This window comes from Erinaceus europaeus, chromosome 14, assembly GCF_950295315.1.
Source record: "Erinaceus europaeus chromosome 14, mEriEur2.1, whole genome shotgun sequence".
Taxonomy (NCBI): domain Eukaryota; kingdom Metazoa; phylum Chordata; class Mammalia; order Eulipotyphla; family Erinaceidae; genus Erinaceus; species Erinaceus europaeus.
The window spans coordinates 5,814,911-5,837,189 of record NC_080175.1 but is presented as its reverse complement, the minus strand read 5'-3'; the positions used below and the strand labels follow the sequence as shown (position 1 = coordinate 5,837,189).

At 49.9% G+C, this 22,279-nt stretch overlaps 1 protein-coding gene across 1 annotated transcript in view; it reads left to right on the top strand.

Annotated features, from left to right (window-relative positions):
• The window catches only part of HTRA1 (HtrA serine peptidase 1), a 78,955-nt gene that overhangs the window by 29,996 nt on the left and 26,680 nt on the right, over positions 1–22,279 (top strand). Inside the window, exons 2-3 of the mRNA XM_060171135.1 lie at positions 6,853–6,952; positions 9,222–9,426. Of these exons, the coding sequence (XP_060027118.1) occupies positions 6,853–6,952; positions 9,222–9,426 (305 nt within the window). The remainder of the gene's footprint in view (positions 1–6,852; positions 6,953–9,221; positions 9,427–22,279) is intronic.

The window sequence follows — 22,279 nt, the reverse complement described above, 5'->3', positions numbered from 1 at the left end:
CTCTCTCTCTCTCTCTTTAAAAAAAATATATATGGGAGTCAGGTGGTAGCACAGTGGGTTAAGTGCACATGGCACAAACCGCAAGGACCGGCGTACGGATCCTGGTTTGAGCCCCCGGCTCCCCACCTGCAGGGGAGTTGCTTCACAGGCAGTGAAGCAGGTCTGCAGGTGTGTGTCTTTCTCTCCCTCTCTCTGTCTTCCCCTCCTCTCTCCATTTTTCTCTGTCCTATCCAACAACTACATCAATAACTGCAACAATAAAACAACAAGGGCAACAAAAGGAAATAAATATTTTAAAAAATATAATACAGTTAAGCGCATGTGGCGCCAAGCGCAAAGACCAGCATAAGGATCCCGGTTTGAGTCCCAGGCTCCCCACCTGCAGGGAAGTCACTTCACAAGTGGTGAAGCAGGTCTGCAGGTGTCGATCTTTCTCTCCCTGTCTCTTCCCCTTCTCTCTGTCCTATCCAACAATGGTGACATCATCAACAGCAGTCATAACTACAACAATAATAGCAACAAGGGCAACAAAAGGGAATAAATAAATATTTTAAAAAATATAATACATATATATTTATTATTGGATACAGAGAGAAATTGAGAGTGGAGGGGAGATAGAGATGGAGACAGAGTGACACCTGCAACCCTGCTTTTACCACTTGTGAAGCTTGCCCCAGGGGCTCGAACCCGGATCCTTATGATGTGTGTGCTGTGCCAGGTGCCATCACCTCTCCCTCCTTCTCTTTCTGTCTCTTCCTATTTGAAATGAGAAGAGTGGGAAAAGTTGGCCCGGAAGAGAGTGTGAATGCACGAAGCTCCAGCACTGCAAAGAGAAGCCACACCCACACTCATGCCAAGTGTCGCCAGCTGCCCATTTCACTGACCAGGGGGCGAGCGTTGGGAGCGTTGGGTGACCCGCCCTCAGTCACAAGCACACATGCCTTACGCAAGTCACCCTCTGCCTCCTGCCCATTCTCCTCCTGTGCTCCTTCACCTCTGCATCCTGGGGAAGCCAGTTGGGGTGGAGCCAGCCTGGGGCCACCTGTGCGAATGTCCCATCTGCTTTTGAGATCTGAGCAGATAGGGTTGGTTGCCAGGGTTTCTAGGCCGTAGCGATTTCTTCTAGTTTGCTGGACGAGCCCTTGAAGTGGAGGAGGACTCCAGCGTCTGTTTAGACTACTTGCTCTTAGAGGTTTGATTGATGCATTCCTTATTGTGGTCATCAGGACTTCAGAGCTCCGGGCTGACATTTTTTTTTCAATTATTTTTTTTTGAATAGAGACAAAAATTAAGAGGGGAGGAGGAGATGGAGAAGGAGAGAGACAGAGAGACACCTGCAGCCCAGCTTCACCACTCATGAAGCTTTCCCCCTGCAGGTGGGAACCAGAGGTTTGAACCTGGGACCTTGCGCACTGTAATCTGTGTGCTCAACTAGGCGCGCCACTGCCTGACCCTTACTTTTTTTTTAAATCAGTGTTTTAATAATGATTAACAGGATTGTAGGATAGCAAGAGTACAATTTCATACAGTTCCCACCATCAGAGTTCTATATCCCATTCCCTCAGGAAGGTTCCCAATTTATCTGTCTGGGAGTAGGGACCAAAATTCTCTGTGGGGTGCAGAAGGTGGGAGTCTGGCTTCTGTAATGGCTTCATCACTGGACATGGCCACTGGCAGGTTGAGCCATACCCCAGGCTGCCTTTTTTTTTTTTTTTTTTTTTTTTGCCTCCGGGGTTATCGCTGGGGCTTGGTGTCTGCACTATGAATCCACTGCTCCTGGAGGCCATTTTCCCCATTTTGTTGCCCTTGTTGTTACCCTTGTTGTTGTCATTATTATTGTTGTCGTTGTTAGATAGGACAGAGAGAAATGGAGAGAGGAGGGGAAGACAGAGAGGGGGAGAGAAAGACAGACACCTGCAGACCTGCTTCACCACCAGTGAAGCGACTCCCCTACAGATGGGGAGCCAGGGCCTCGAACCAGGATCCTTATGCCGGTCATTGAGCGGTCATTTGCGTCACGTGTGCTGCTTCCTAACTCTCTCCCTCCCCTTTTTTATACAGATAGAACCAGAGAGACAGGGGCCTAGGAAGTGCCACAGTGAGTAGGGTGCTGAACTTGGAAGCTCTAGGTGCTAAATTCACTCCTTGGCATCCCATGTGCCAGAGTGATGCTCTGGTACTCTCTCCCCGTCTCTGTCTTGTGCTAATAAATAAATAAAATCTTTAAAAGAGAAGGAAAGAGAGAGACTGAGGTAGGAAGCAGAAGATAACCACAGCATCAGAGCACCCCTCAGTGCACTGGGGGCTGGACTTGAACCTGGGTCACACCTGGCAAAGCGGGCACCCTCCCAGGCAAGCTCTCTCACCTTCTCCTGAAACTGTATGTGGAGAAGACAGATGCCTCTCTGCTGTGACATTCTGCCCAGTGCCTGCTGTCAATGTCTGACTGCTTCTGCTATATCCCCCCCCCCCCCCCCCGCCCTGCCCGCCCGCTGGGTGGTGATGGAGACCAGGGCTGTTTCTCTTTCTCTTCAATCTTTCTTTTCAATCCCCTCTGCTCCTCCCCTTTGCCTTCTTTCTCACCGCTCCCCTGAGGACTTCCCAGAATCCAATTTCAGATTCCACGAGTTGCTCTTCCTGCCTCCACTTGTTGGAGAAGAGAGGCCAAGCCAGGGCTCCAGTTGGTCACAGGACCCCGACCTCACAGCTCACTCTGGGGCAGCTGGCCCTGCTTTGCAGCTGGGGAGCTGGCCAGCCAGGCTCCAGGCCAGTGTCCACTCTGCCCTCCTGGGCCCAGAGATCTTAGAGCTCCTCCTTTCTCCTCCTCCTCTTCCCCTCTCCTCCTCTTCTCCTCCCACTCCTCCTCCTGCCCTCGTCCCCCTCCCTTTCCTCCTACCTCATTCTCTTCCTCCTCCTCACAAGCCCCCCACGTTCTCCTCCCCTCCCCCCTCCCCCCTCTTCCTTCCAGAGAAGGCAGAGTGTCGGGGAGAAAGAGACCACTGCACCAAAGTGGCAGAGCTTCCTGCAGTGTAGTGGGAGCTGTGCTCGAACCCGGGTCGTGCACATAGCAGAGCAGCACACTGTGTGAGCTGCTTCACCAGCCAGAGCCACTTCCTCCTCCTGGTGCGAACGAAGGCAACCGGTTCTCCTTAGGGGTGGAGGATCCCTCGTGCCACCTTCAACCCTGGTGAGGGCGCATCCTCCCAAGCCCAGGGTGGGAAGTCCACGTGGGGGGAGGAAGTGGGTGGGGAGCCATCAGCTGAGGGTCTCACAAGCTCCCCTCTGCACCCTGGCCTGGAAGTTGCTGGTTTTGTTGGAGTCCAGACTCTTTGGGGGTCTTTCCTGAGAAGCTGGGCCGAGGATGCTCTGATGGGTTTGTTGACAGCTGGCTGTGGCTGACGTTGGCCGTTGGCCGGACTCTGTCTGTGGAAGGAATACTTCTCTCTGCTGCTTTGTGTCTCCCCCACCCCCCTTGTAGTGCTGCAGATGGATCCATGAGTCACACCTACCTGGGAGCCTGGGAGCCTGGGAGGCAGTGGATACAAAGAGAGCCAGGGCCCCACGGAAAAGCCGTGTGCTTGCCCAGATTGTCTTGTGTTCAGAAGAGGTAGCGCCGGTGGAGAAAGCGTCTCTCGTCTGACTCCCTGTATGTAATAGAGGAGTCACATCCGGTTTTCCTATCCTGTCAGGAGAGTGGGGGAAGCAAACAAAAAAGGAAGGGGGCCAGGCGGTGGAACACCTGGTTGAGTGCTCACATCACAGCGCACAAGGATCCGGGTTCGGTCAAGTCCCTGGTCCCCACCTGCAGGGGGAAGGCTTCAGGAGTGGTGAGGCAGTGCTGCAGGGCTGTCTCTTTGTCTCTTTTCCTATCTCCCCTCCTGTCTCGATTTTTCTCTGTGTCTATTCAATAATAAATAATTAAACTAAAAAAATATTAAGACCAAAATAAAAAAGGTGATACAAGAAAGGGTTTGGAAAACAAAAGTAAAGCAATGATGCTCCTGGGAGTTTGTCTGGTTAGCGCTGCTGCTTCTCAGCACCTTAGAAAATCTCGCTGTGGGAGTCGGGCGGTAGCGCAGCGGGTTAAGCACACGTGGCGCAAAGCACAAGGACCAGCGTAGGATCCAGGTTCAAGCCCCGGCTCCCCACCTGCAGGGGAGTCGCTTCACAGGCGGTGAAGCAGGTCTGCAAGTGTCTGTCTTTTTCTCCCCCTCTCTGTCTTCCCCTCTTCTCTCCATTTCTCTCGTCCCATCCAACAACGACAACATCAATAACAACAATAATAACTACAACAACAGTGAAAAAAGAAAAAGGCAACAAGAGGGGGAAAAAAAAATCTCGCTGTGTGGAAAGAAGGCAGGTCCCCACCAGAAACAGAGCCCTCAGCTCAGAGCCAGCAGGTGAGGATAGAGAGGGACACGTCTACAGAGGACATCTCACTTCCATGAGCGATAACGTGGGGGGAAGCAGATTGGTCCTGAGAGGACCATGTGCCCAGGGAGATGGGTCCTAGAGACCCTTGGTGGGGACCTGCAGCTGAGACAGGGACCAGAAAGCAGGCTTTTCAGATGCCTGGGGGCTGGGAGTGGTTGGGGGTGTGTGTGGCCGCCGTGGATTTGCAACAGGAGCCAGGGGACTTGAACTTGTCCCAGTTTCAGTGACAACCTCGTGCTGGCTGGTGATGGCAGCTTTTGCCTGGAAGGTATGCTGTGTGCGTGCCTGTGAATGTCCATGGAAGGGCTGTGTGTTGGTGAGTGAGTGAGTGAGTGAGTGAGTGAGTGAGTGAGTGAGTGATCAGCATTTGTGTGTAGGGGGGTGCCCTGGAGTTGGTGTGTGGCATGGTGTGTCTGCGGGTGTGCGTCTGTGTGGAATTGTGTGTATGGATCTGCTTATGAGTCTTTGAAGGCTTGTGTGTGTGCGCTGATGTGTCTGAGATAAATCACTGTCTGTCTGTCTTTCCCCCCATTTTCCCCCCTATGGTCCTGCCCTCATTTTCTTTCTTTAAAAAAACTTTTTTTATTCTTTTTTTTTAATTGTGGTTGTTATTGTTGTTGTTGTTGACATTGTGGGATAGGACAGAGAGAGATGGAGAGAGGAGGGGAAGACAGAGAGGGGGAGAGAAAGACAGACACCTGCAGACCTGCTTCACCGCCTGGGAAGCGACTCCCCTGCAGGTGGGGAGCCGGGGGCTCGAACCCGGGATCCTTATGCACCGTAATGTGTGCGCCACTGCCTGGCCCCGGCCAGAATTCTTTTTAAAAATTGGGGCTTGCTTTTCTGGAGCCCTGCCACGTGATCTGTGAGGGGAGCGACGGTGACTGGATGCCTCTTGGTCCACCCAGGTTGAACACGCAGGTCGTGAAAGCCAAGTCGCGAGATGATGCGGCCTTGACTTTTACTTCCTCTCGCCTAGCGGGTGCAGCTCTTTTCTGCTCCTCAGAAAACGATGTGATGCAGGAAGAGGGCTGGTCCCACCTTCCTGTACAGTGCTGACAGCCGGTGGGCACCGGGCGCCAAGTGCCACCGAACACAGGCCCCGCGCTCCTTGCCTTGACTGCCGGGCAGGCTTGGGGCAGCCTGAGGGTGGAGGCACCGAGGCCGGGGTGCGCTCTGCGGACCAGCTCGGGACCCCAGAACCCCCCCCAGAATCCGCAGGCCTGCTCCAGCAGTCTTCTGTGAGGGCGAGGCGCGTCCCACAGGTCTCCTGGCCTGAAGCTAGAGTCACCAGGCTCAGGTTGTATTTTGGGGGCCACACTGCCTCTGACATCAGCTGTGCCCGTGAAAATGGGAGCCCGGGGACCCTGAGTCTCCATGGCTCATTTCTGAGCCTGGCGCTGTGGGGGAGCGTCTCCCGGGTGGGCAGTGGTTTCTCTCTGCCGTGTGATGACTTCCTCCACCTGGAGCTCTGGAAATGCCCCCTTGGGTGGGGCTCACTGATTACAGGGTGCATGTCTTCTATAGAGAACGGGAGTCATTTGATTTCTTTCTTCCCAGCGGTATCAAGGCATCGGGCGCCCTTTGGGCCGGGGTGTCCCAGGAGGTGGGTGGTGGAATGAATAGTGAGGTGTGGTGGGAAACTGCCTGGGAATTTCTGTGCCCCTTTGTGGGATTGGTGGGCAAGGCAGGGTCGGAGCCTCTGCTCTCACGCTTTCTCAGAAGTGTCTTCGATCTGTGCTGTCCAGTGAGCTCTTCATCAGATGTACAGCCCTGCCCACCAGGGCAACAGTGTGGGGAGGAGGCCTGCTTTTCTGTGATGCTGGGGCAGATGGGGGAAGGGACACTTGAAGGTCACTGTCCTCTTGATCCTCGAGCCACCAGTGCTTTGAAAAAGCTGACAGGAGGTCCAGGCATTTGCTCGCACTTCCTTCCGGCACAGCATCCTCACAGAGTGTGGAGAGAAAGGTCAGGCTTGATAGACGAGTGGGTGTCTCTTCAAGGGCAGGAAGGAGGTTTGCGATGGAGACAGGTCCAGGATCCTGCTCACCTCAGCCCCCATTCCTGCCCTCTCCCCAGTCCTTACAAGACTGCAGAGCCTTCTAAAGTGCGTATTTTAACCTCCTCCCAGCCGCGCCACCTCCCACCCCACCCCCCCCACCCCACCCCACCCCACCCCAACCCAGAGCCTTCTCTGGTGACCATAACTCTTTGTAGCATGGTCTCTTGAAATATACGTATTTGAGATTCAGACACAGTTCTGTGTGAGACAGACACTGGAATTCCACTAGTTCTGGTTGGAGCTGGTCTTGTAGATTGAACCTGGGGGGAGCTCAAGGGTGCAAGTCCTGTGCTCTGGAATGTTAGGCTACCTCCCGCGCCTCTCTTGAAGTGTCTTGTCTGCTCTTCTGTTCTCAGGACAGGACGACCCCAACAGTCTTCGCCACAGATACAACTTCATCGCCGACGTGGTAGAGAAGATTGCGCCCGCTGTGGTTCACATCGAATTGTTTCGCAAGTAAAAAGGGTTTCCCTTTTCCCCTCCCCACAACTCAGGACTCGTCCACCACTAAATCCTGTCCCCTAGCAAAGCAAACAGGAGCTGTTCGGAGACATTTTATCTTTTTTTAATTTATTTAAAAAATTCTTTTATATTTATTTATTCCCTTTTATTGCCCTTGTTGTTTTATTGTTGTAGTTATTATTGTTGTTGTTACTTATGTCGTTGTTGGATAGGACAGAGAGAAATGGAGAGAGGAGGGGAAGACAGAGAGGGGGAGAGAAAGACAGACACCTGCAGACCTGCTTCACTGCCTGTGAAGTGACTCCCCTGCAGATGGGGAGCCGGGGGCTCGAACCGGGATCCTTCCACCGGTCCTTGAGCTTTGCGCCACATGCATTTAACCCGCTGCGCTACCGCTCAACTCCTCTTATTTTATTTTTTTTTATGTGTGATGAATAATAGGTTATAAGATTGTAAGATGACACGGTCAAGTTCCACACCACAGCCACCAGCAGAGCTCTGTGTCCCCACCCTCCCACCTCCCGAAGACAACCATCAGAGTTGTTTGCTTGCTTCTGTTCTGGGGGACACTGAGTGCCACCAAGTATCTGCTGACCAGAAGCCCAGCATTTCTGTCATAAGGGTCGACCCATTAGACTGTTTACTTGAAGCTTTATTTACTGCTAGAAAGAGAGAGAGAAAAGACAGCAGAACACTACTCAGACATAGGCAGTGCTAGAGATCAAACCCATGGCCTCACGCCCACAAGCCTCTGCTTCTCCACTTGAGAGACCCACAGGAACTCTCATGGAGATGTTTTAAGATCTTCTGGCTTTGAAACAACTTCCTAAAAATATTCTCTAACTGGAATTTTCTTTCTTTCTTTCTTTTTTTTTCACCCGAGCACTAATCAGCTCTGGCTTATGGTGGTGCAGGGGATTGAACCTGGGACTTTGGAGCCTTAGGCACGACAGTCTGTTTGCATAACCATTATGCTATCTGCCCCTGCCCTGGAATTTTTTTCTTTCATCAGAAAAGATGTTTGTTTTTTTAAAGATTTATTTAATTTCTTTAATTATCTTTATTTATTTATTGGATAGAGACAGCCAGAAATCAAGAGAGAAGGGGGAGGTAGAGAGAGACACCTGCAACACTGCTTCACCACTCGCAAAGCTTTCCCCCCTGCAGGTGGGGACCAGGGGCTTTGAACCTGGGTCCTTGCACATTGTAACATGTGCACTCAACTAAGTGCGCCACCACCCGACCCCTTATTTAATTTCTTAGGAGAAGGAGCGGGGGGTGAGGGTGGGGGGGAGAACACTAGAGCATCATTGTGACACACGCAATGGGAAAGAGCAAACGAAAGCAGGGCATCGGTCTGGCACGTGGACTGTTGGGGGTCAGACTCAGGGCCTCACACTTACACTGCTACAGCCTTGTGTTGGCCTCTACCTCAGCATTATCCCCCGGATTGCTGGGATTTTCAGAATTCCAGCACATATTCCCTTTTTTTGCCCCCAGAGTTATCAATGGAGCTCAGTACCGGCACTGCAGATCTACTGCTCCTGGTGGTCATTTTTTCCCTTTTATTGGATGTGACAGAGAGAAATTGAGGGGGCAGGAGATAGAGAGGGAGAGAGAAAGAGAGATGCCTGCAGACCTGCTTCACCACTTGTGAAGCTTCCCCCCTGCATGTGGGGAGCTGGGGACCTGAACCAGGATCCTTGTGAGGGTCCTTGCACGTTGGTGATGCTATGTGCACTTAACTGGGTGCACCACCACCCCAGCCCCAGTTCCACTTTTTTTTTTTTGCCTCCAGGGTTATTGCTGGGGCTCGGTGCCTGCACCATGAATCCATTGCTCTTGGAGGCCATTTTCCCCCCTTTTGTTGCCCTTGTTGTTGTAGCCTTGTTGTGGTTATTATTGTTATTGTTGATGTCGTTTGTTGTTGGATAGGACAGAGAGAAATGGAGAGAGGAGGGGAAGACAGAGATGGGGAGAGAAAGACAGACACCTGCAGACCTGCTTCACCACTTGTGAAGTGACTCCCCTGCAGGTGGGGAGCCAGGGGCTCGAACCGGGATCCTTATGCTGGTCCTTGTGCTTGGCACCACGTGTGCTTAACCTGCTGTGCTACCGCCTGACCCCCCATTCCACTTTTAAAATTAAACGAACCCACTGTAGAAGCTAGCGTCGTCCTGTGCATGTGCCCTCAGCCTCTGTTCAGCACTGTTTTCTTGGAAGAGCTGACTCAGGCTGAACTGGACCTTCCTTTGTGTTCCAGGCTTCCTTTTACTAAGAGGGAGGTGCCGGTGGCCAGTGGGTCTGGATTCATCGTGTCCGAAGATGGACTGATTGTGACCAATGCCCATGTAGTGACCAACAAGCACAGAGTCAAAGTCGAGTTGAAGAACGGCGCCACCTATGAAGCCAAGATCAAGGATGTGGATGAGAAGGCAGACATCGCGCTTATCAAAATCGACCACCAGGTAGGCGTCGTCACCCGTTCTCCCCCGCCCCCCGCTGGCAGAACCCCATTCCTGGGAGGACCCTGGCGGGGGGGGGGGGAGGCCAGGAAACACTCAGAGTACCTGGAGTTTGTTCCAGAGGTTTTTGGACCCTGGGGTCCTTGCTTGTACGACACTTTCAAATGGGTAAGAGAACATTGTAGATCACACAATAGGAGGAGCAAGCTCATGGCAGAAAGAGAAGCCTTCTCCCCGGGCAACAGAGAAGTCAGGACTTTTATCTCTCGGGCTGGGTGATCGCAGGTGTAGAGGACAGGGTCCCGCATGGAGAAGCAGGGCCACAGAGAGCCTGTTTGGTGTAGCATCACGCTTCTTGCTTGTTTATTTATTTTTAAATTGCCATTGTTCCTGCCACTGGTGTTACTACTAGGGCTTAGGGTCAGCCCTACATATCCACCACTCCTGGTGGCCATTTATTTGTTTTTTAAAAAATGTATTAATGATTTAATATAGATTTACAAAATGATAACAAGACAGCAGGTGTGTAATTCCACACCGTTCCCACCACCAGAGCTCTGGGTCCCCGTCCCCTCCATTGGAAACTGCAATGGTTCCCCCAATGTCACACATATGGGCTGAATGTAACTATGTATCTATGTCTGTCTGTCTGTCTATTGATCTATCTATGGTCCTGCCTTCTCTTCTTTGTCTTTTATTTATTTATTTTTTAAAATTTCTTATTAGCTTTATTTTATTTTATTTTATTTTATTTGCCTCCAGGGTTATTGCTGGGGCTTAGTACCTGCACCATGAATCCATTGCTCTTGGAGGCCATTTTCCCCCCTTTTGCTGCCCTTGTTGTTGTAGCCTTGTTGTAGTTATTATTGTTGTTGTTGATGCCATTTGTTGTTGGATAGGACAGAGAGAAATGGAGAGAGGAGGGGAAGACAGAGATGGGGAGAGAAAGACAGACACCTGCAGACCTGCTTCACTGCCTGTGAAGCGACTCCCCTGCCAGGGGCTCGAACCAGGATCCTTACGCCAACCCTTGTGTTTTGTGCACTTAACCTGCTGCGCCACCCACCTGACCCCCAGCTTTATTTATTGATTGGTTAGAGAGAGCCAGAAATCGAGAGGAGTGATAGGGAGAGAGACAGAGAGACACCTGCAATACTGCTTTACCACTCGCAAAGCTTTCCCCCTGTAGGTGGGTGAGCAGTGGAAGCTCAGTCTCCTTTGCTGGTCCTGAAACAACTGTTGTTACTGAGCTTTGCTTTTTAATTTTTATAAATTAATTTATTCATTACCAAGGCACTGCTCAGCTCTGGTTTGTGGTGTTGCAGGGGATTGAATCTGGAACTTTGGAGCCTCAGGCATGAGAATCTCTTTGCATAACTATTATGCTAGCTCCCCCACCCTTACTTTTAATTTTTAAGATTGGTTTATTCCACTTGAGAGAGACAGAGATGGAGCCAGAGCACTGCTCAGCTGGCTTATAATAGCCCTGCATATTAAACCTGGGGCTTTGGAGACTTTGGGCATGAAAATCTGGTGTGCCAACATAGAGCTGTTCTTGCGCTCAGATCTATCTATCTATCTATCTATCTATCTATCTATCTATCTATCTATTATCTATCTATCTATCTATCATCTGTCTATCTATCTATCTATCTGTCATCTATCTACCTGTCTATCTATCATCTATCTATCTATCTATCTATCTATCTATCTATCTACCTATCATCTATCTATCTATCTATCATCTATCTATCTATCTATTATCTATCTATCTATCATCTATCTGTCTATCTATCTATCTACCTATCTATCATCTATCTATCTACCTATCATCTATCTATCATCTATCTATCTATCTATCTATCTACCTATCTACCTATCTATCATCTATCTATCTACATATCTATCTACCTATCTATCTATCTATATATCTATCTTCCTATCTATCTATCTGTTTATCTATCTATCTATCTTCCTATCTATCTACTATCTATTTATCTATCTTCCTATCTATCTACCTACCTACTATCTATCTATCTATCTATCTTCTTATCTATCTATCTATCTACCTACCTACCTATCTACCTATTTATCTATCTATTCATCTATCTATCCATCCATCTATCTATCTATCTTCCTTCCTTTCCTTTCTCTTCCTTCCTTCCTTTCTCTCTCACCCTCTCTCTCTCTCTCTTTCTCTCACCCTCTCTCTCTCTCTCTCTCTCTTTCTCTCACCCTCTCTCTCTCTCTCTCTCTTTCTTTCTTTCTTTTTTCCTTAATTGGGGAGTATTGATGATTTAGAGTGAATTCAGTTGTTGATACATGTGTAACATTTCTCAGTTTACACTCACCCCTCCCCCAGCCTAGGTCCTCCTCTGCCATCAGGACCTAAAAGCCCCCCATGCCCCCAGAGTCCTTTACTTTGGTTCAGTTCACCAACACTTTTTCTTCTGTAGAGTATCTATGGGGCCCGGTGGTGGTGCTCACATATTACCTGCAAAGGACCTGGGTTCAAGCCCATGATCCCCACTTGTCTGGGGAAAGATTCATGAGTGTTGAAGCTGGGCTGCAGGTGTCTCTCTGTCTCTTTCCTTTTCTATCTCCCCCTCCCCTCTCAACTTCTCTCTGTCTCTATCCAATAATATAAATAAACAAAAATATCAGAAAGATAATTTACTGGAATTTCAATTCACATGTACACAGCAGCTTTAAAACCAACTCTTCCACACTGGAGTTCAGCAGGGATGTAAATGTGTTTTAAAAACAGTTTGAGAAATCATGAAAGAACACCACGCTAATGGATTTCTTCTCTGCAGAACTTCTCCGAGCTTTTAGTGTGCAGATGTGCACAGGACTCTTCTGTCGAGAGTTTACTTTCCACCCTCTGAGTATAGAATTTCTGATTGGTATTTGTTCTGGCGAAGATGGAGCCATAGTGAGCTCAGTGCTGGAAACACTGCATTTGGAAATGACTTACTTTCCGTGAACAGAGTCTCTCTGCAGTCACTTTGGCTCTGTTGATTGATTTAGCAAAGTCTTCACAGCTGAAATGAAACCTAGGTCCTGTTAGACCCCAGGTTCCCATGTGCTGATGCTGCCTAGTTCCAGTGTGGATCACAGAGCCTTGTGTGTGAGATTGCATTTAAAAATACATTTAGGTAGTCGGTTGGTAGCTCAGCAGGTTAAGCACAAGTGGCGCAAACGCAAGGACAGGCATAAGGATCCCAGTTTAGGTCCCGGCTCCCCACCTGCAGGGGAGTTGATTCACAAGCTGTGAAGTAGGTCTGCAGGTGTCTGTCTTTCTCTCCCCCTCTCTGTCTTCCCCTCCTCTCTCCATTTCTCTCTGTCCTATCCAACAATGACGACATCAATAACTACAACAAGGGCAACAAAAGGGAATAAATAAATTTTAAAAAACATTTATTTATTTATTTTTGCCACCAGGACTACAGCTGGGGCTCAGTGTCTGCATGATGACTCCACTGTTCACAGCATTCTTTCTCTTCTGTTTTTTTTTTCTTTCCTTTAAAAACAACTTTTATTTAATTTGATAGAAATGGAGAGGGAAGTGGGAGAGAGACAGTACTGCTTCACTGTTGCAGGTGGGGGCCAAGGGTTTGAACTTGGATCCTTGTGCATAGCAACATGTGCACTTAACCAGGTGTGCCACACATAGCCCCCTCCCCTCTTCTCTTGTCTCTCTCTCTCTTTTTCTTTTCTGTTTCTGACAAAGACAGAAACAGGGAGGAAGAAATGAGGATGGAGGGGGAGAGATACTGCAGCGCTGCTTCCCTCCTGCAGGCAGGGATGGGGCCTTGAACCCAGGGCCTCTCACCGGGTAACTGGTCCAGTCTGCGGGGTGTACCATCCTCTGGCCTGCAGGTTGCATTTGCAGGTTTCTTTGCGACTTTGTGATTTCCCAGACTTGGTTTGCAAGGAAGAAGCAGGAATGGATGGAGTTGTGCTGCCGTCCTGGGGCAGGGGAGGGGGGTGCCGTGGCCAGAGAGCCAGGTGGGGTGAACGACCTCCCCAGCCGTCTGCACAGCCTCACCTGGATGTGGCTGCCAGGCCAGGTGGTGTGGCGCCCACAGGCTGTTTTTGTCTGTGGTGCGGGGTGTGCGGGCTCGGGCTCTGTGCCCGGCGCCTGTGAGTTTCCCGCTGTTTCCACTAGGTCACGTGGGATTTCTAGCAACCCCACCTCTTTCAGGACGTGTTTGTGGCTCACAATGGAACCACAATGACTTCTCCTTGGTAAATGCTTGTGCTGGTCAGGCTCCACCTTCCTTGTAACTGACTCTCCCTGAATCTCTAGGGGAGCTGTACTGCCTCGCTGTAGGAGGGGGAATGGGGGCTGCGAGCTCATTGCAACGGGCATGTCTTTCTGTGCACGTGACCTGGGCTCCAGCTCCGGGTCACATGGGGATGCTAGGACCCGGGGGTGGGGGTGGGGATTCAGGTGCTGTGGCGCCATTTTCCATCTCTCTCCACCTGAAATAAAAAGAATGAAAAACAAAAAGTTGGTTGGGGGTGAAATGTGCGAACCCCCAGAAGGAGGAGGAGGAAGAAGAAGGAAGAGAAGGAGGAGAAGGAGAAGGAGAAGAAGGAATAGGCTTTGCCTCCCCAAAGCGAAAGAGAGAGACAGGCTGGGGGTATGGATCGACCTGTCAATGCCCATGTCCAGCGGGGAAGCCATTACAGAAGCCAGACCTTCCACCTTCTGCACCCCATAATGACTCTGAGTCCATACTCCCAGAGGGATAAAGAATAGGGAAGTTATTAAGGGAGAGGATTGGGTACAGAGTTCTGGGAGTGGAAGCTATGTGGAATTGTACCCCTCTTATCTTATAGTCTTGTCAATATTTCCACTTTATAAATAAAAATTAAAAGAAGAAGGGAGTCAGGCGATAGTGCAGCGGGTTAAGCACATGTGGAGTGAAGCGCAAGGACTGGTGTGAGGATCCCGGTTCGAGCCCCCGGCTCCCCACCTGCAGGGGAGTCGCTTCACAGGTGGTGAAGCAGGTCTGCAGGTGTCTTATCTTTCTCTCCCCCTCTGTCTCCTTTCTTCATTTCTGTCCTTAAAAAAAAAAAAAAGTAACCCAGGAAGTGGCGTAGTTGATAAAGTATTGGACTCTCAAGCATGAGGTCTTGAGTTCAATCCTCAGCAGCACATGTACCAGAGTGATATCTGGTTCTTTCTCTCTCTCCTCCTATCTTGCTCACTACTAAATAAATAAAGTCTTTAAAAAAATTAGAAGAAGAAGGTGGAGGAAGAGAAGAAGAGGAAAAAGAAGGAGAAAGAGAAGGAAAAGAAGGAGGAGAAGAAGGAACTGGCCCAGAGAATTGTGTGACCTTCTGGAGGTCTCAGTGTTGGACTGGGGCTGGGGCAAAACTGTCCTCTCCTAGGCAGACCAGCCTCATCATGCCCATGGCCCTGCCTGGAGGAGGGTGGAGATGGTAGGGCTTGACTCGAAATAGCCCGCAGGAAGGCTGGAGCCTCCTGCCCAGGAGCTGCTGCTCAGAAGGTGTCCAGGATGTGGCCGTCTCACCGGAAGGAAGCGGCCAGAATAGCACAGCGTGTGGGCGCCAGCCAGGGCCTTGGCTGTTGGCCCCGGTGGAGCCTAGGTGGAGTCCATATCATCTTGTGTCATCCGGGCAGGTCTGGGCAGATGTCAGAGATCACAGCAGACCTGCTTTGTGGGGCTCCTCTGGCTTGGCTCTCACACGCAGAAGGCCTTCAGCACCGTGCAAGTCAGGCGCCTGGGATTTGAGATGAGCTTCCAGACAGGAGAGTGTCAAGTTGGAACCACTGTGGCTTTGCAAGATGGAATGGGAAATGAGAGGGGATTACCCCTCGAGCCTGGTTCCCCCTGGCTCATCTTGCTCCTTTGTTTGCTGAGAGTTCTTGACGGTGGGGAGAACGGAAACACCCACTCCGGCTCTTTCCCTTGGGTTCCTGTGGCTGGATGACTGGTGATTTCGGAGGCTGGCAGGACTGGCTGCCAATGAGGCTCAGCCTGGAAGGACCCTCTCTCTCTCCCTCACCTCAGCGCTCCATTTAACAGAAATGCAGGCAAGGGATGGGGCGGGAGTTTGGGGTACACCATGGCACCCCCAGGAGCTACAGAACACCCTAAGGAGGCAGGACAGAATCAGTAGAAGTCAGGCTTAGGACTGAGAATGATCTTAGCAGCCTGGGATGTGGCTTGGGTGGGGAAAGTGCAGGACTTGAACACATAAGGCCTTCAGCACCATGCATGTCAGAGCACTTCTCTCTCTCTCTCCTCTGTAAAATAAATACATGAATCTTATTTTTGGTTTTAAACTCTATTTTATTTGGTAGGACAGAGAGATCTAAAGGGGACGGGGATGGGAAGACAGGCGGACACCTGCAGCACTGCTTCGCCACTTCTGAAGCTTCCTCTCTGTGGGTGGGGACCAAGGGCTTGAACCTGGGTCCTTGTGCATGGTAACACGTGTACTTAACCAGGTATGCCCCCACCTGCCTCCCAAAGCCATGAATCTTAAAAAAAAAAAAATAGACAGAAAGAGAGAGGGAGAGATGAAGGAAGGGAAGGGACAGCACTTTCAAATACTTCTTGCTCTAGGGTCTTTTGGCCCAACTCCCCAGCATCCTTATCCCAACAACCCAAAGTTGCTGGTGTCTGGTGTCTGCTCACTATTCACACTCACCCGGGCTGGGTGGCTGAGTTGGTGGCTCGTACTCTGCGCCTGTTTCCTGCCCCTCTCAGTGTGATTCCAGGCCAAGCTCTCCGGTGCTTAAACAGCTGTTCTCCTTCCTGAGCTCCATGTCCTCTCCACTGGGAGGTGGGAATCACTTTGGCCAGCTATTATCATGCCCCCCCCCCCCGTCATCTAGCCTCTCTTCTGGGAGTGGCAGCCAGCCTGCCCATTGGGGTCTTCTCTCCACTGGACAGTCTGGGTGGGATCATCCTGACACCCTCTCCCTGCCCTCAAGTTACCAAAGGTGGGCCCAGGACCCGTGAGATCAAGTGACTGGAGAGCACCCACAAAAACCCCATGGGTGTCCTTGCTGGGGAGCCCTTGCTGCTGGCACCTCCTGGCACTGAGTTCTTGTCTCTCGGGGTCACACACATCTTCTGTTCTTGGAGCTCTCCTCTCCTCCCACCTCCAGAAATCCCCGCCCCCCCCCCCCCCCCCCCGCCCCATCTAGAAGCTGCCAAGAGACATTTCTGGGCTTTTGACCAGAGAACTCTGGTTTTGCTTCTCACTGCTGAGCAGACACATGTGCGCTCATTTCCCTGCTGAGTTTGAGTCAGGGAGAGGTCTTGGAAGAACCCCCCGCCCCTCTTGGCAGAGCAGAGCAGAGCAGAGCTGCAGTCATCTTTTGCCTAGTCTGCTGCCCACAGGCACCCAGCTGCAGGGGGTGCGTCCCCCAGAGGGCCTGTCCGCGCCCACAGGCATCCCTCTGTGGGTGTGGGTGACTGTCCTAGGACTTCCAGCCCTTCTTTCTCCTGAGGCCCAAGACACCGCCTGGGGCCAGCATCTGCCTGGTGAGCGAATGCCGGCTACAGGAAGTCCCCAGCACACATGCAAACATTTTTAATAGAAAGCAGCTTTGACGGCAAACTAGCTCAGCTTCAGACACAAACTCTTTCCAAACGGGACACCGGCCTTCTTTGCAGATCATTTGAAATTGCCATCTGAGGGCAAAATTTCATTCATGCTGTTATTCTTGAATAGGAGAGAGAGAGAGAGAGGAGAGAAGGAGGGGGGAAGGGAGGAGGAGGGAAGGGGAAAAGAGAAGGGGAAGGCAGGGGGAGGAAAGGAAAGGGGGCTGTTTAGTTTTTTTTAGGCTTCAGTGCAAGGCAGAAATACTGGGCTTACTGAAGAAGGGAAAGTACCTTGCTCCAGCTGTTTTTCCAGCTGTGTTGATGAGGAAACATCTTGATGATTGCAAGCTTCAGACCGTGTCCTGTCTACGGTATATATAAAAACTCTCCAGCACCCCATCATGACCCTGGGTCCATACTCCCAGAGGGATAAAGAATAGGAAAGCTGTCAAGGGAGGGGATGGGATACAGAGATCTGGTGGTGGGAATTGTGTGGGGTTGTACCCCTCTTATCCTATGGTTTTTGTCAGTGTTTCCTTTTTATAAATAAAAATTAAAAAACAAAACTTCTCTACATTTTCCTCAGCTTTTACAAAGGGATCTTAACTCCCTTATCAGGACCTCAAAGGCTTAGCCTTCTGGGGATCCTCTTCCCTCCCTGGCCTCAGCCTCTTTCCTCCTCTGTCTGGCACAAGTCAGGCTGTTCCCTGGGGTATTTCTTTTTTTTTTTTTTTTTTAATTTTTTATTTAAGAAAGGATTAGTGAACAAAAGCATAAGGTAGGAGGGGTACAACTCCACACAATTCCCAACACCCAATCCCCATAACCCACCCCCTCCCATGAGCTTTCCCATTCTCTATCCCTCTGGGAGCATGGACCCAGGGTCGTTGAGGGTTGGAGAAGGTAGAAGGTCTGGCTTCTGTAATTGCTTCCCCGCTGAACATGGGCGTTGACTGGTCGGTCCATACCCCCAGTCTGCCTCTCTCTTTCCCTAGTAGGGTGTGACTCTGGGGAAGCTGAGCTCCAGGACACATTGGTGGGGTCTTCAATCCAGGGAAGCCTAGCCAGCATCCTGGTGGCATCTGGAACCTGGTGATTGAAAAGAGAGTTAACATATGAAGCCAAACAATTTGTTGAGCAATCATGGATCCCAAGCTTGGAATAGTGGAGAGGAAGTGTTAGGGAGGTACTCACTGCAAACTCTAGTGTAGTCCTGCTTTCAGGTATATATTTTGCAGTAGTTTATGATACGTGTGCACATAAGCTCTCACAGAAACTGGTGTATATCTAGGTTATGGGACTTTGTTAGAAAGTGAACTACCTGAGATGAAATTAGAGTGTACTATTAAAGGAAAGGTCTCACCCGAGTAATGAAGCTGAAGGGTTGTCATTCCACACGTGAAGTCTCTGGATACATTCTGAGGTAAAGCATGTTGAGGAAGCTGACTAAGAATATCTGAAAGGGAAACTAAAAGCAGGACCTGATCAAATTGTAAGTAGGGCACCAAAGTAAAAACCCAGTGGTGAGGGGTAGGCATGTAGCTTCCTGGGCCAGTGGGGGGTGGGAGTGGGCGGGAGGGATGGGTCACAGTCCTTTGGTGGTGGGAATGGTGTTTATGTACACTCCTAGCAAAATGTAGACATATAAATCAGTAGCTAATTAATATGAGAGGGGGAAATCAATTGTATGTCTCAAAGTTTCTCAAAAGACAAACTGAATCTTTTTAATATATAGGCTATGTATTTGATATGCGGACTCTCTCAAAAGCCTAGACCAAGTAGATTAGAAGCTTCCAATAGCACAGCTATATACAAGATACTGGGTACTGTCCAGCAAACCATAACAAAGGGACTTTTCAAAGTTAACCCAATTAACAAATAATGTGATGATAATATTAACTATTGATTGTCTTTTTGAACCCTAAGACAGCAGGAACCTCACATCTTCACTATAGAGTCCCTACTTCCCCCAGTCCTGGAACCCTTGGATAGGGCCCACTTTCCTGTATGCATCTCCCAATCCAAACCAAATAACATTGCATCTGCCGATTACAATCCCTGGGGTATTTCTATTAGCTCTGCCCCTGGGGCTTCCCACTCCCCAGCTCTCAGGTCTCAGATTAAATCCCACAGTAGCCAGCCCTTCCCTGACCACACTGCCTAAAGAGGCTTCCTCATCCTTGTCCCCTACCCCTTGTCACTCTGCAGGGTGATACGTAACCCCAGAGATGACCACAGTGTGAAGACATATTTGGCCGCCTTCTGGGTGGTGATGCAGAAGGGATCTGGGAGAGAATAAGGCAGCATGCAGCAAAGGTTCTAGAGAGTTTATTGGAATAAATGAGAAATAATCACAGGGAGATGCTGGTGAGACAGAAGGAGGCCTGTCAGCAAGGGGAGAGCCATTTGCTGGGCAGAAATGTGTTGACTATATACCTTGCAATTGAAATTGGGTTTTAGGGGAAGCCGGGAAGGGGTGTGTCCCCAGCCACCCTGGCTCAGGGGCAGATTTCTCTCCTGTACAGCTGTCAGGTGTGGGGCCTTGGCTTTCGAAGTTCTCATGCTGAATGGCTAGAAGCTGACTGCTAGTTTCTGTACTTGCAAATGTTTGAAGCCTGGGGGTTTTCAGTGGTCTAGCTCTGAACTGTCACTACTCTGTCAGTCTGGCAAAAACAAACCAAAAGCCTTGTTTATAACTTTACACCACAGCACACTGCACCGTCCGTTTCCTCCTCCCGGTCTCCGTAGCGCCCTCTGTAGTTGTTGGAGTGATTTGCTGACTGAACTTGGTTTCTGCTGGCCGCCAGCGAGGACCCAAGAGGCCTCTGCTCAGAAGCCAGCAAGGCCAAGTGCTGGCGGATGATGGTGGGGCGGGTGGCTTCCAGTCATCTCCCGTTTTCAGATGTGTGTGGGAGCTTCCTCCCTGCTTCCCAGATGCGGCAGCCTGTTCTCTGATCTACAGTGACTCCGAGCCTCCGCTGACTCAAAGTGCTGCAGAGATGGTGCAGTTTCCTGTGGGTGCATTTCTCTGACGCCACCAACTGGGCAAATATTTGCAAACAGCCCTGCTGAGGCTTGTGAGGTGGTTTTTCTGCCTCCTCTGAGGCCTGTCTGCCCCTGACCACCTCTAGGCCTGTTTGAAGTGGTTGAAAAGCCAGACCTCTGGGCCCAGGGACGCTGATGGTTTGCAGAGGGTCCTTCTTACTGCTGAGCTGGCCGGAGCTGGAAGGGCTGACAAGGAGGATGTCCCAGAAGTTCAGAAGTAGGGTCACTGGGAGGTGGAGAGGCCTGAAGCTTTTCACACACCCATCGCAGGAGGCTGTGGCCTGTTTGAATTTGGCCTGATGTGTGGTGGACCTACCCTGAGTTCTCTAAGCAAAGAGGGTCCAGGCAGTTCCCCAAGGACTTGTTTCGAGAGAGTGACTCACACCCCAGCCTCAAGTCAGCAAGCTCTCCTCAGGCAACCTGAGAGTCAGAAGGTACTGACTCAGCCCCTCCAGTTCACCCAAGAGAGAATCTGATAACTCGAGGCCTCTCTGCTGGAAAGGCTTCCCACCTTCTGGAGTTCGTCACTCACTCTGTTACAGCCACTGGGGAGCCAGGGATGTAGTGGCCTCACTCCGAGCTGCCCGACTGCTTATTTTTGTCCTGTGGTTTTCCATCTTGGATCCTGTCCTCCCCACACCCTCTGCGGTCTCTCTTCTTTCTGTTCTCCAGTGTAGAGCGGGCTGCCCCTGGCATTTGCTGAGGACGCCACAGGCCCTGCTTTACTGATCTGTACTATTTTTAGAGGGCAGAAATTAATCTTTCATGAAGTAAGTTACTTGCAGACGGTGGACAGGGAGCCTGCTGCCTTTGTCCTGAGGCTAACGGGGACATGAGACCTTCGCCTTCAGAGGGCAGTGCCTTCTGGCCAGTGAAAATGTTTCAGTTTCCCACCCAGACTCTCAGAACCGGAGCCCTTGTGTGTTTTCTGGCCCTGGTTCAAGAACTTGGTTGATTGTTGTGGAAATTCCTTGGCTATGTTTTTTTCTCTTAATATGGTCATGCCTTTTTTTCTCGTTTGCCCTGTTCTCTTCAGGGAATTTGATTCAGACTGTTATTTCTGGTTCTAGCAGAGCGGCTCCAGTCCATTGAGACTGAGTCTGTAGGTGTCCTGTTGGCAATGTCTCCTGTCCCCTTCAGTCAGAGGAGACACATGTTGGTACCACTGACAATCTAGTGAGTGTGCGTGTAACTGTGTTAGAATTAAGAGTGGGCCAGCTTGAGGCCTGTTGTAGAAATATGGCCCTCGGTCTGTTTTTATTTATTTAGTTTTTTATTTAGTGATTTACAAGATTCTAAAATAATAGGGGTATAATTTTATATCACCCCCCTCCCATCAAAATTCTGTGCCCCAGCTCCCTCCAGTGGTAACCATAGTTCTTCCAAGGTCACAGATAAAAGGTTCACTAGATAATATACTTTTTTTTTTTTCTGAAGTTTGTGTTTCAATTCTTTTTGTTTTTTTTTTTTAAATATTTATTTATTCCCTTTTGTTGCCCTTGTTTTATTGTTGTAGTTCTTATTGTTGTTGTTATTGATGTCATTGTTATTGGATAGGACAGAGAGACATGGAGAGAGGAGGGGAAGACAGAGAGGGGGAGAAAAAGACAGACACCTGCAGACCTGCTTCACTGCTTGTGAAGTGACTCCCCTGCAGGTGGGGAGCCGGCGCCTTAAGCTGGTCCTTGTGCTTTGCGCCACGTGTCCTTAACCCGCTGTGCTACTGCCCGACTCCCGTTTCAGTTCTTCATATTGCACATCTGAGTAAGATCAGACGGATTGTCCATCACTTCCGTTCTTCCTTCACTCAGCACAGTCACTGCCAGTCCCATCCACTTAGGCCCAGAGGACACATTACTGTCATTTTGAGTAGTACTCTATTGAGCATATGTTCCACAACTTTCTTTTTTTTTTTTTTTTTTTTTGTATTTATAAGACTCAGATGAGTGGCTTCTTATTTTATTTTGTTATTATTTTTAAATCCATTCCTAAAGGCTTTCATTTCCCCTTACTCTAAGTATTCCTCATAGGGTTTATTTTTCTTTTTTGCTCATTTTTTTCCATCAGCTGTTTTAAACTCTGAAGCAGGAAAATGAAAAGTCTCACACTAGAGAAGCCTGTGGGCATCTGGACAAAGATGGCGGACCCCACGCGAAGCTTATGCCTGTTTTTATTTCATTCTAAGGTTCCGTCTTCACTTCCTTTTTCTAAGCCACACT